Here is a 13704-nt window from a genome sequence, read left to right as displayed (position 1 = left end):
ATGATAGGCTTAATAAATTAATAAGATTACTCCCTCCCAATAACCAAAAAAATTAATAAGATTACAATTGGAAAGCTAAAAAAATTGATCAAACTTTGTTCTATGTCTACTCAAAATGAGAAGATTGAAAAAATACATTGGACCCACAAAATCCGCCCCTTTATCTCTCATCCCTTGCCAATCAAACACACTAACTCTTATCTCTCTCTCCTCTATTTCTCTCTTCTCTTTCACTACCATATCAAACAAAGCATTAGAGAACCTAGTTGAATAGTTTAGCAAGGCTATAACAAAATGGCATAGGAGTTCTTGGAAAATAATTTTAAAATTTCTTTAAATTATTTTTCAAATCTTATTCAATATAGCTTTTGTTTGAAAGTAACATATCCACTTCATTAGCATTCTTTGTGTGCAATCACCCTCCTCTCTCTCTCTGTCTCTCTATTCTCCTGCCTACAACTCATTTCCTTCTTCTAGCTTCTCATACCTTATTTCAAGTAGTGCTTTGATTTCTTTAAGGCATTTGATTCAAATTAGCCTAATTGAACCAACCAAAACACATAAAGAATAAAATTAAAAACAGACACATAAGTAGCTTCAAACCAACACATTAATCTTATGAATCAAATGCTAGACATAAAGAACTTTTAACTAAAAGGATTCATTCTCCTACCTCAGAAATTAAAAGCATTAAGCCACATGCTTTTCCTTCCCAAACTCTATCTCGAGCCTTTAATGTACTTCAACAATTCTTCTCTAATTTTTTTTTGAAATCTCCTGCATTCTTCATTCCTTAGCATAGTCTGAGAAAACAAATCATAATATGTCTTAGATCAAGAAAATCATTTCAACCTACAATATTATATCAAGAAACTGATTTTGGAGCAACACGCGTAGGTAGATTGGCGGAACCATCACCTATAACCCGAGTCAAAATAAGATTAGACATAAACAAAACTATGCAAAGAAGGAATTTGAAGAGGAAAAGGGAGAATGCTCACCACTTTTTCCGGCCAACTCTCCAATTGAGTCATGGAACGTGACAAAGAGGGGCGTCGAAGCCATCATTATAAATTTAGTAAAGAGTAGTAGTAAATCTTCTTTCAAAATATAATTTATTTAAATCTTAGATTATTAGGGAAAATCTTTTAAAATTCAGGTTTCAAGATAAAATAGCACAACATAAGAGAGGCTATCTAACAAATTGACAATAAAAACAAAACAAAATCTTTAAAAAATATTTAATAAAAATACGATAAAAATTCGGATTTTTTTTAGAGTATTAATTAATTTAAGATAAAAATAAACAACCTAAATCCTAATTGATTTATACTCTAAAATAGAATAAAATATTTCCTGTAGAATCACATACAAAGGAAAATCAAAAAACATAAAAAACAAATCAAAATATTGCAAAATTCCATATAGAATATAAAATGGACTCACCATCCATGGCTTCCAAAGAATCTCTTTTGGTGGAATATCTATAAAAAAAAACCTGAAGAAAAGAATTTGAAATTAGCATGGCAAGTGATGAACGAAATTGACCTTGAAGTCAAACATGAGTGAATGAAAGTTAAAGGTAAAGTAAAATAAAATTGAAAAAAACCATAACATATTATGCAAGCAAAGGAAGAAAATAATTTTAAACCTCCACCTGCAACCTTCCCAATCAGTCCAAGGCAGCAAATCGGAGGGATGCGATTGCAAGTCGATGGCAAAGTGGTTCCGTTGAGAGATGAGACGATTTTGTGGGGGTGGTTCAGTTCAGTGGAGAGATGAGATGAAAATTGCATCGAGGAGATGAATTCCATGGAGGAGATAGTGGAGGTAGGCAGGGTTTTAAGAGGATTTTTGCTGATGGGATGTATTATTGATTTAAATCACTTATCACATATTTTATATTAAGATAAAATCATGAAATAAACAACATAAATCCTAATCAAATCTAAAATTAAAAAATGTACCAAATAAATATAGATAAAAACTATCAAAATCTAGCAAATCACAATAAAAACTCATAAAATCAGGAATTAATTAAAAATCCGAAAATTCAATAAAAATACCATAAAAAAAAGAAATAATAATATAAATTAAGATAAAATACAGAAATAAACAACATAAATCCTAATCAAATCTAAAATTTAAAAATGTACTAAATAAAAATAGATAAAAACTATCAAAATTTAGCAAATCACAATAAAAACTCATAAAATCCGGAATTAATTAAAAATCCGAAAATTCAATAAAAATACCATAAAAATTAATTAATACTCTAAAAATAAATAAAAAATAAATTAAGATAAAATCAAGAAATAAAAAACCTAAATCCTAATCAAATATAAATTTAAAAATGTATTTTTTTATTAAGGAGAAATAAGGTAAGGAAAAATCAGGGCACATGTGGCAAGTGGGGCCAAGGAGAAAGAGCTTACATGTAAAATATTAGGTGAGAATTAATCTGGGAGCGACATGTCACTAACTTGACATGTGAGAGCGACACGTCATGCTAGAAGTTGTTCTTTTCTAATATATATAAAATTTAAAAATGTTCTAAATAAATATAGATAAAAACTATCAAAATCTAGCAAATCACAATAAAAACTCATAAAATCCGAAATTAATTAAAAATCCGAAAATTCAATAAAAATACCATAAAAAATAATTAATACTCTAAAAATAAATAATAATATAAATTAAGATAAAATACAAAAATAAACAACATAAACCCTAATCAAATCTAAAATTTAAAAATGTACTAAATAAAAATAGATAAAAACTATCAAAATCAAGCTAATCACAATAAAAACTCATAAAATCCGGAATTAATTAAAAATCTGAAAATTCAATAAAAATACCATAAAAATTAATTAATACTCTAAAAATAAATCAAAAATAAATTAAGATAAAATCAAGAAATAAAAAACCTAAATCCTAATCAAATCTAAAATTTAAAAATGTATTTTTTTATTAAGGAGAAATAAGGTAAGTAAAAATCAGGGCACATGTGGCAAGTGGGGCCAAGGAGAAAGAGCTTACAAGTAAAATATTATGTGAGAATTAATCTGAGAGCGACACGTCACTAACTTGGCCTGTGAGAGCGACACGTCATGCAAGAAGTTGTTCTTTTCTAATATATATAGATTTCGTGTAATATTATATTTTGTATCTTTTTAGTAAATATATCTTAATAATTGTTTCAACTATATGTTCTTAATATTGATAATTGTGTATTAATCTACCATAAATTTTTACTTATTTAAATATAAAAAAATTCAAATTTTTTAACTTATAAGACTTAGATTCACTAAAAAAATTGTATATACATTAAATCAGTATTTTTAATTTTTTAATACATGTTTAATTATTAATATTCAATTGATCATTTTTAATATCAATATTTCTATTTATAATAACAATATAAATAATAATAATAATATATATTTTGATTCAAAAATTTAATTTCAAAGAGAAATCAATTCGTTGCGGCATAGGTGGTGTCCTCCGAAATTCAGATAGAAAGATTCTGGGATTCTTCTCCATCAATTTGGGTCATGGAGGGGCAGCTGAAGCTGAGTTAAAAGCGATTTGGAAAGCACTCATTTTCTGCAACCAATTCCACTTCAGGGATCTTATCATTGAAAGCGATTCGACTGTTGCTGTCGGATGGGTCAATTCACACCGAAATAGGCCTTGGAAATGGGTAAATATATTAAACGAGATAGATTATCTCATGAAGGTGGTATCTTGCTTGGAAGTGAAGCATAATTTTCGGGAAACAAATGGAATTGCTGATTTCTTAGCCAAAAAAGGTTGCACTAGAACTGATACTATTTGGGTATGTGAAAGCCTTCGTTAATAGCTTAGGGGATGTTCTTTGCCTGGGTAGTTTGGGGGCTCTCGGTGCTCAAATATGGGTCCTGCTTCGCATCTTATGACTAAGGATGCAATGAAGGCGATGTATGTGGAGCAGCAGGAGGCTTAGCTATGCTTTGGAGGTGAAAGAGCAGCTTGCTGTTGAGAGGGCCTCGTTGGTTGCTAGCTAGTTTTGAGGGTGGTCTCTTCAATTATTTATGTTCTCTAATGCTGCATTGCTGGTTGACGATCTGGATGATGATGCATGCTGGTCTTGCTGCCCTTGGTGAGATCAAGATGGTCCTTGCTGCTGTTGCTGCTGCATTTTTATCGTCTTTTCCCTATTTTATTGTTTGCTCTTTCTTTTCTAGCCCTTGTCTAGTTTCTCTACTGTTGTTTTTTTTCTTTTGCTATTGTTGCTTTGCTTGGACTTCAACTCATTTGGGAGAGTTTGTTCCCAAGTATTTCTTTTATCTATATATTTCCTTTTCAAAAAAAACAAAAAAATGAAACCCCACTTCTAATAAAACGCAAATCAAATCATAGGAATAAATCACCAGATTAAATAAACCAAAATAATAGATAATTTACCAAAATTATTTAGATCCAAAGACTTCTCTTATTTTTGAATAAAGTCTCACGTGACTATTACTTTTAAGTTTGAACCCGTTCCCCTTTTTTGTCTTTGGCTCTTTTTTTTTTTTTTGAAAAGTTGTCTTTGTCTCTTTGATCATACCTTTGGTAACAACCGACTACCAGGGACGATGGAGTAAAAATCCATTTTATCAATCCAAGAAGATAAATGGAAGGTTTTCTGTTTTTCCCATTCATGATTTAAAAAAGGGGTGAACAATATATAATTGTGAATCGACAATAGAAGAATGAGTAAATAATAGGATCATGAAATAGGGATGTTCATAACGGAACCAAACCAATTAAAATCGCTCAAACCGGTCCAAAAAATCAAAACCAAAAAACTGAAAACCGTAAAAATCGATATTTTCTTCCCATGTTCAAAATCGAACCGATCCAAACCAAACTGAAAGTATTTCTTTACTTAAATTTTGGCATACATACTTAACCATTTAACCATACTTATAATGTTTTTTTATCTTTTTAGTAAATATATTTTTAACAAATGTTTTAAATATATATTCTTAATAGTGAATATTTTGTATTAATTAACCTAAATTTTTAGTTAATTAATTATGAAAGAAATTAAGAATTTTTTAAAATACTTAAATTCACTCAACGTGTCAAAATCTGTTTTTAATTCATTTGAATTGTAAACTATAAAGTTGTGAAATAAAATATAAGAGGAATAACTTTTTTTTTGTTAAATAAATAAGAGAGAGATAATTTTATTTCGAAAGGTAGAAGATATAATATTAAAACTGCCAAATGTTTTTTTGAAATTAAATTCTTAAATCTTAGATAGATTGACTCATTGACCACCAAATTTCTTAAAAAAAAAAAAAAGACAATTCAATTCAATTATATCTAGTCTATGGAATTTTCCTCTTGTAACCAAAAAAATATCTAGTCTATGGTTGTTCAACAACCTCCGTCCCTGTTTTAGTGTTCTTTTTTCCTTTCAAAAAAAATGTATTTTATTTTATCTGAACATTTTTGTTTTTTCATTATGATTTCTCTCTCACATTACAAAATGGCCCCAAAAAGCTCATCCTTTTATCTTCCATCAGCATTTTTCAGAATCGACATTTTTTATCCTATGTTTCTCTCAATCGTAAAATTCATCAGCCCTAAACCTGCACCATTTCTTTCTTCCATGGATTCTCTAGCTTGGAACTGGTTTTGTTTCAATACAATTTTGCTTACCCAAAAAAAATGTATTGCTTGGTTTATATTTGGTGAGACCCAAAAGACTTGGAAAAAAGAGAGAATGGTTACGCCATGTCCATCTCTTTTTCTCAAACACTTCAATTTGTCTTCTTAATTTCTTCATGCTTCTTACTTCCATGCGTTTTCTTTATTTCATTCATTTTGTGCTTATAAAATATGAACAGCCTTAAGCAGCTTGTTGAATGGCTGTGCTTCGCTCAAGATTTTTTGATGCTTTTAACCAAGTTGCACTTCCTCCACCTATGATGTGTCTAATATACAGAAACATGGAAGGAAAATGATGGCTCTTGAGGACATGGTGGAAAAGACTGTTGATAGGAGGCAGAAAAGGATGATCAAGAATTGAGTTTCTGGTGCAAGTTCAAGAGCAGTAAAACAGGTGATCTTTCTATTTCTTTATTTTTAGTTCAATAAGTCCTTATTTTCAATTTGTTTTCCTTCAATAAAAGCACCCAATCTGAATGATAGATATTGTAAACATGCATACATAAATGTACTCGAGCGTAATGTCTAAAGTCTTGAAGTGGAAATTGAAAGGCTGATGAAACAAATGGTTAGATTATTGTGTAATAATAAAAAATATTAACAAATGGTCTTCATTCATAAAGAACAGCAAGGAGCGGAATTGCGGTGTAAAACATGAACTGCACATAAGACACCGATCCAGAATCTTCTGACACAAATCTCTTGTTGCTTCGCGCATGCTTTCTTGGCCTGCATAAATTCACATCCAATATAATTAAGTGAATTTTGTAATATTTATTTAGTAAAAAGAACAATTAATACTATTTTCATAGAATACTATATGCCTATAATGTCCCCGAGAGTTAGCTCAAGTGGTAAGAGTTAGAGGACATTAGGGTTGGGGAGGGGAAGGTCCAGGGTTCGAATCCTGGAAGGGAAATTTGAAGGGATTTTCTAACTTACTAACAACTAACCACTAACATTTGCCTATAAAAAAAAAACTATATGACTATAATACAAAGAATCATGTACGTTATATACTTACGGTTGTTCTTCCTTCCCTGAGCCTATTAAACTCAGATGATGCATGAAAAAAATATAATATACAAACCACTTAAACAGCCAAAAATATTTTACATGTTAGAATTAACAGACACATAAATTGTTTATAATACCGAATGAAAATGAATCTATAGTACTCTATAAACCATACCTTATAGAGTTATATTTGAAAATACGTTCTCGAACACAACATTAATTGGTTTGTCAGAAGGTAGATCATCATGATTTTCTATTAGGATCCGTAGCCCTTGTTTGTTTTTTGCTCTAGATATAGCAACATATAATTGTCAATGGCTGAAGACTCACCTCGGAAGATATAATCCTACACACCCAAGTATTTACTAATAAATAAAATACGAATTTTTTGGTAATATATGTCAGTACCTTTGTACATTTTCATTTTAGCCAACTGCAGAATAAGAACCACTGGACCATCGTGTCCTTCAGCAACATATTGTAAAAATTGTTGAGCAAAATCTTCCCATTGTTGACTGTAGTATCTTCTTTCTTGAAGTCCGATAGTTGTCATTTGGCTACGACAACACCTATGGCGTCTGCATCAAAATATCAAAAGTGATGATCTCTATATTTATTTAAAAAATACAAATACTTTTTACACATACCGATCAATTCCTCGTCTTCTTTAAGATTTTCAAATATTGAACCATATGGTGCCAAGCTAAACCCATAATAGAGAATTTTTTGAGTTTCTATAGGTTTCACTTTAGTTTGCAACTTGAAATACAACCTGCATGGATGAGTGCAAGGTATGTATTTGTAATTATTGATAGCGACGCTGAGAATGACAATTTCATTGCACAACCCCTCTTTTAAGGCTAACTCAAATTTTACAACGTGGCTACTCCACACTGTAGCCTGAATCTTGTCACCCTGGAAATTGTTGGATTTTCGTTAAAAAAAAAAATGAATGAAATATTATTTTGTTTTGAAAACAGATCAACATGCTCATATCTTGAAAAATGCAAGGGCATGAATTTGTTTATAAATTTAAACCTTAGCATCCAGGAGGATCATGTCAATTTCTTTAATATCGGGTTTTTTTTAAAACATTATTCAAGTATAATGTTCAAATCCTTAATTTCATATAATTTTTAAATGTATAATTTATATCTTTTCATTATTTATTTAATATTTTATTACAATATTCAATTATTATTTTTAAAAGCTATTCAATCAATTTTAGCATTAACGTTTTTTTTAACGTGCATTAATGGTTGTTTAAAATAGAAAAAAATTTGAAATTTATGTAGTGATTGTAGAAACTTAATAATGAGTATGGAGAAACCTAATAATGATTGTTTTAATGGTTGTTTAAAATAGAAATATATTTTTTTTAATTTGAATGACTTTTTTTTAATATAGTTGTATTTTAATATATAAAAAGAAACGACATATGAATGTCATTATTTTTTTCATTAATATATGTTTATTTTTTAAATTAATGAATTATTATTTTAATATTTTTGTTTTTTTGGTAATATTTGTAAAAAAAAATCTGGATTTCATGTTATTTTTTCGTTAATATCAGTTTTTTTAAGACATTATTCAATTAAAATGTTCAACTTCTTAATTTCATATAATTGTTAAATGTATAATTTTTCATTATTTATTTAACATTTTAAAAAATTATGCAATTATTATTTTCAAATCTATATTTTCGTATTATTTAATTCAATGAGTGTTAGGCATTATTTTTGCAATGTTTTCAAAATTATGGTTATAAAAGAAAACTGAAAATTAAAATGTAATTAAATTAGACCACAATAATTAAGGTGAGTTATGAGTGAATGTTGTGTCAAAAAAGTAGATTGGTCTTTTTTCTTGGAGGGAAAATGGATAACTTTGGAGGTGCCATATGTCATAGGTTTCTAGAAGAAAACCTTATTTTCATATATATATATATATATAGATTTAAGTTCATATCCTCGTTAACTTGCCTGTGTTGAATTCATACTTGACCCATTAACCTTCACATAAGCACATTAACATCCAAGTAAGCACATTTGATGACAGAGAATGACTAGTAGACCAACACGACAAACTTTTTAATGAACCAAATACTAATTTGCCAATCTCTTTTCTATGGGACCAAAGTTACTAACTTTAACACTTTATTGAAATTTTGAAATGAAATGGAACAAGACATAATTCTCCTTGAATGATACTCTTTGATTCCGTGAAAACGGTAAATCACAAGAGCATAAAATGGAACACTCACTTAAAAACTTACATTAGGAAAAATGTCGCTAATTTAAATTCAAAATATTTAAGTTATATAATAGTAAAAAATAAAAAATCCTAATTATGTATAGAAATATTATTATAAATCAATATTTAGTAGTTAATATATTAATAATATTAAAGAATTATTAATGCTTTTTGACATTAAATACTAGCATTTATAATGTAGTTTGACCAAATGTGAAATGAATGTCAGACGATTATTAGTCAATGCTTTACAATATTAGTTGGTACATACTTAAATAAAATTCTCTCAATAGATGAAATTTATATTTCAATAAACATTAATTATATTTTACACATTAATAATATTAATATTAATATTATATTTTTAATAAATATTTTCAAGGTTTTATAGTCAATGGTTTTACAACATTAAACTAAGTTTTATGATGTATATAAGTATTATACTAGATAATGAATATATTTTAAATTTTATATCATTTATTTTTTCTTAATATGAATATTTTTGGTCAAGACAACTTTTACATTTCCTGTGTGGCAGGAAAGTCAACATTTTCTTTTCCGGATTCCCTCATACTATTACCTTTTTTTTCACTATATATACATATATCTTACCTCCTTTCAACTTCACAGTAACATTTTTCTTGCAACTTAGATACAACATCATTGTCCATTTAGTCTTCTAGGCTTTTGTACTCTCTACTCTTTAGTTATCTTCCTTCATACATATACATACACATGCACTTTTGTTCTTCTTTTTGGTGATTTCATTTGACGCTTTGGGTAAGTGTGTATTGGTTGATTGAGATCTTTATTCTTTTAGTTTTTTTCACCATTTTTTGTCACTTATTTCTCTCATCTTTCTCTTGGTGCATGTTGCAGATTACCCGGTGAATGCTTTCATAATTCAGATCCAGGACGGTTCACAGGCACCGCCGCGAAAATTTCCTTTGGTAAATTTCCACTGCTTTTTGCTGTGTGTGAGTAATTTATGTTTTTTTGTCTTTTATTCTATCTGGTTTTCTAGGAAATTAAGAAAGGGGGAAAATTGGTCAAGTAGTCGGAGAAATGTTTTTGTGTTATGGGTTTTTCAATTGAAACTGAAACTTCAGTTGTGTTTTCAGTTTTGAATTCTGCCATTTTTTTAAAATGACTTGGACTGTTGGATTTATATGACAATGGCTTGGAATGTATCTGTGTTTCCATTCTCCCAAGCTTCAAATCCTGAATTTTATCGTGTCTTATATATATTTCACATTTAAATAAATGGCCCCTTCTCAACCTTGTTAAAAAGAAAGACCTTTTTTAGTTGGTTATAAAGTGTGCTATCAAAACTTTGAATATTTTAAGTTTGGTGATCATTCAATGTGACATATGTTGTTTCTCTCCAATTTAGGTTCAGGAAGGTTCACTAGGCACTGCCCCAAAAATTCCCTCAGGTAAATTTCCACAATTTTTTTTACATGAGGAAAATTTCCACTCTTTTTGGCTGTATGTGAATAATTTATGTTTTTTGTCTTTCGCTCTAAATGGTTTTCTAGGAAATTAGGAAAAGAGGTGGAAATAGATCTTGTAATCGGAGAAATGTTTTTGTGTTATGGGTTTTCCAAATTGAAACTGAAGCTTCATTTTAGTTTTTTGTTTTGAATCCTGCCATTTTTATCTTTTAGAATGACCTGGAATGTTGGATCCATATGTCAATGACTTGGAATGCATGTGTGTTTTTTCATTCTCCCAAGCTTCAAGAGCTTTGTTTTATATGAATGATCTAGCATTTTTTTACTTCCAATATCAAATCTTGAATTTGATCATGTCTTATATATTTCATGTTTAATTGAATGTCTCATTCTCAACCTAGATAAAAGAAACACCATTTTCAGAAATGTGAATCTTTTAAGTCTTGTGGTCATCCATTGTGACACATGTTGTTTCTCTTTGACTCTTATAATGGGTAGATCTGTATTAAGTTCTTTTGTCCTAACAAGAAACGCGACATTGCAAAATTATCTTCTTTTTTAGGCTCTATGGAAATGACATCTGATTTCCGTCCTTGGGATGAGTTATTTATAACGGACGCTATTGGAGATATCTTTTCAAGGCTTTCTTTCGAAGAAAAAATGAATGTGATCCCCTTAGTATGTAAATCCTGTCACCAAGGAGCAAAGAGACCATACCATTGGCAAGAGATAGAAATTGAAGATTGGAGTAGCCGTCATGAGCCTGACCAAATTGATCGGATGGTTGAAAAGATGGTTATGATAAGCAATGGATCCCTAAAAAAGTTTTGTGTTTCTGGAGTTCAGAGTCAAGAGGTTTTGATGTTGATCGCGGAAAAGTAAGTTTATTTGCACCGTTTGAACGAAATCTTCGAATTACATGCAATATAATTATTATGTTTATGGATTAAAGTATAATATAGATTGAATATTTTACTATTTTGGTTCCCATTAATTTTTAAAATTGATTACCATTTTGGAAAACATTCTACATTTGATTTTTTAAATCCAAAATCAATTATGAGGATAAACTTCTCTAAGTAGCTTCTGGATGTCGTAACTGATTCTGAGAAAAAAATAAGCTATTGGTTTATTCATATTTTCACTGTTATATTAATTACAAGAAATTTATATTTGTGTTCACCTAAAATTAGTGAGGGTGGTATTTAGGTGTGATTTTGGCTAATTGAACATTTTGCTTATGTGTGTGTTTTCACTCTTTTGGAAGTGCTGGATCCCTCCAAACTCTAGGGTTGCCAAGAAGCAACCTAAGTGATTCTATGATGGAAGACTTTTCTTCGAAGCTCAAATTGATAACTTTCTTAGATGTGAGCTATTGTATCCGAATTGGCTCTCAAGCGCTGGAGACCATCGGGAAGAATTGCAAGCAGCTTGAAGTGTTGCGACGGAACATGCACCCAAGTGATACATTCGGCAAGCCCTTGAATGATGATGAGGCATTGGCAATTGCCTCAAACATGCCAAAGTTAAAGCGTTTGGGATTGACCTACAATCTGATGACCAATACGGGCATTCTTCAAATTCTATCAAGTTGTCATGAGCTTGAACATTTGGACCTGAGGGGATGCTCGGGTGTCAATATTGGCGATATCTTTGTCAATGAGAATCATCCAAGGCTCCAGGTTCTAGGGCCTCATGTGGAAGATATCGACATGGGGGATGATGATGAAGAGGCCTCTGATGACTCGGAATTGGAACATCTTATCATTGATCTAGAGGATTGGGCTGTATACTCTGATGGAGAGCTTCAAGGTGAAGAAGCTTCGGAGTCTAGTGATGATGAAGAAAGTTAGGACGGGGATAACGAAGGACCTGGAGATTCTAGATCTCATGAGCCTCCTTCGTCTTCATAAATCTTAGTATTCCTTGTGAATGGCTAGATTTTATGTTGCATCTAGATGTTATGTTTAAACGTTTTTGTATAATAATTAATAAATACAGAAAGTATTTCTTAGTATATTTTAAAGTATCTTATAATCTCTGATTGATTACAAAAAATGCTATCATTTGGGTTCCTTGATAGCGTAACGTTAATATTTTTCCAAACCGATCCCAATTCGCATTTTTCGCAAAAAGAAAAATAGAGCTCTTAAAACTTGTAGTTTCAAAGCCCAGTGATAGAAGTGATAAATAAAAGAAAAGTAGTTTGTTTCAAAACTTTTATGTTCCATAAGTTTTCTACAAACTTCATAAAATGTAAAATGATTGGTGGCTCTTAGGTCTTTCATGATCAAAATATCTTTATTAATTGGCCAAGCAATTTTGTTTGTAAGAGCCTTATCTTTAGGAAGGTAGAGGAAATTAAGTGATAGCTCAGATCAGCTTCTCTGTCGGGCTTCTACCTATATTTACTTGCTTTTCCTACATAGGAGTTTTTCATTTTATCTCTCTTCCTATCACACCATATTATATATTACATTCATCACTTATCTCTCTTCTCTTTCTTTCTCATTCAACTAATTTTGTGTATCTACACCCAAATTGGTGTCTACTTATCATTTCGTATAAATTATAGTGTAACAAAAAATAATCCCCAACAATGCAATGCATCTTTGATACATAAATTCAATACTAGTTATTCTTCTTGTACATTGATAAAAACCACATAGATACAATAAAGGGGGTGGGTTTTGTCTATGGAATTCAATCGCAATTGACTTGATCTCTTATACTTCTACTAATGGCTTCAGATAAATACATTGTCTATAAGGACTAATTATCCCTTTGATGTTGCGTAGCGAACACAACTATTTTTATTCCTCTTCTCTCTAATCTATTTGTTACCCATTTATTAGATATTAAGTATATAAACTTATATGAACAAATTCAATTATTCACTATCTCTTTAATTTATTATTAATTTCTTTATGATATAAATGGAAGCAAAATGATTAACTGTAACCACAGTAGTATATAAAAGGACGAAAAATATTGTTTAACCTCATGTAACGAAAATAGTTATTATAGTTTTAATATAAATTTACGTATAACAAGAGTGTAAATTCACGTAACCTAATCCATGTAAATGTCAAGGTGTTGTTATTGTAGTTTAAACAAAATTTGTGAAAGTTTAAATATTACATATAACTTTCCCTTTCTTTTTAATTGGTTTATTTTAAATCTTGGATGCTCACAACCAACCAACCAATCTTTTTCTATAGAGTGCATTTTCTCTTTGGGTGTGTATTTGAAAACCAACAAATAAAGTTTCTTTCCT

At 29.9% G+C, this 13704-nt stretch overlaps 1 protein-coding gene across 1 annotated transcript; it reads left to right on the top strand.

Moving 5' to 3' along the window:
• The first annotated feature begins 11015 nt into the window (after positions 1-11015).
• LOC130731726 (F-box protein FBW2-like) lies at positions 11016-12444 on the top strand. Its single transcript, XM_057583971.1, has 2 exons — positions 11016-11305; positions 11695-12444. The coding sequence occupies exons 1-2, from the start codon at positions 11088-11090 to the stop codon at positions 12278-12280; spliced, it is 804 nt and encodes a 267-aa protein (XP_057439954.1). The 5' UTR covers positions 11016-11087; the 3' UTR covers positions 12281-12444.
• Positions 12445-13704: the final 1260 nt, after the last annotated feature.

This window comes from Lotus japonicus, chromosome 1 (genome assembly GCF_012489685.1).
Source record: "Lotus japonicus ecotype B-129 chromosome 1, LjGifu_v1.2".
Taxonomy (NCBI): Eukaryota; Viridiplantae; Streptophyta; class Magnoliopsida; order Fabales; family Fabaceae; genus Lotus; species Lotus japonicus.
Note: the sequence above shows the minus strand (reverse complement) of the source record. Positions and strands in the feature narration are given on the sequence as shown.

What these genes read in the sequence shown, in the direction of transcription:
- LOC130731726 (XM_057583971.1), top strand. Translation starts at nt 11,088, where the DNA reads ATGAATGTGATCCCCTTAGTATGTAAATCCTGTCACCAAGGAGCAAAG. An exon ending in TTGATGTTGATCGCGGAAAA is followed by an intron (nt 11,306 to 11,694) that starts GTAAGTTTATTT and finishes CTCTTTTGGAAG; the next exon opens with TGCTGGATCCCTCCAAACTC.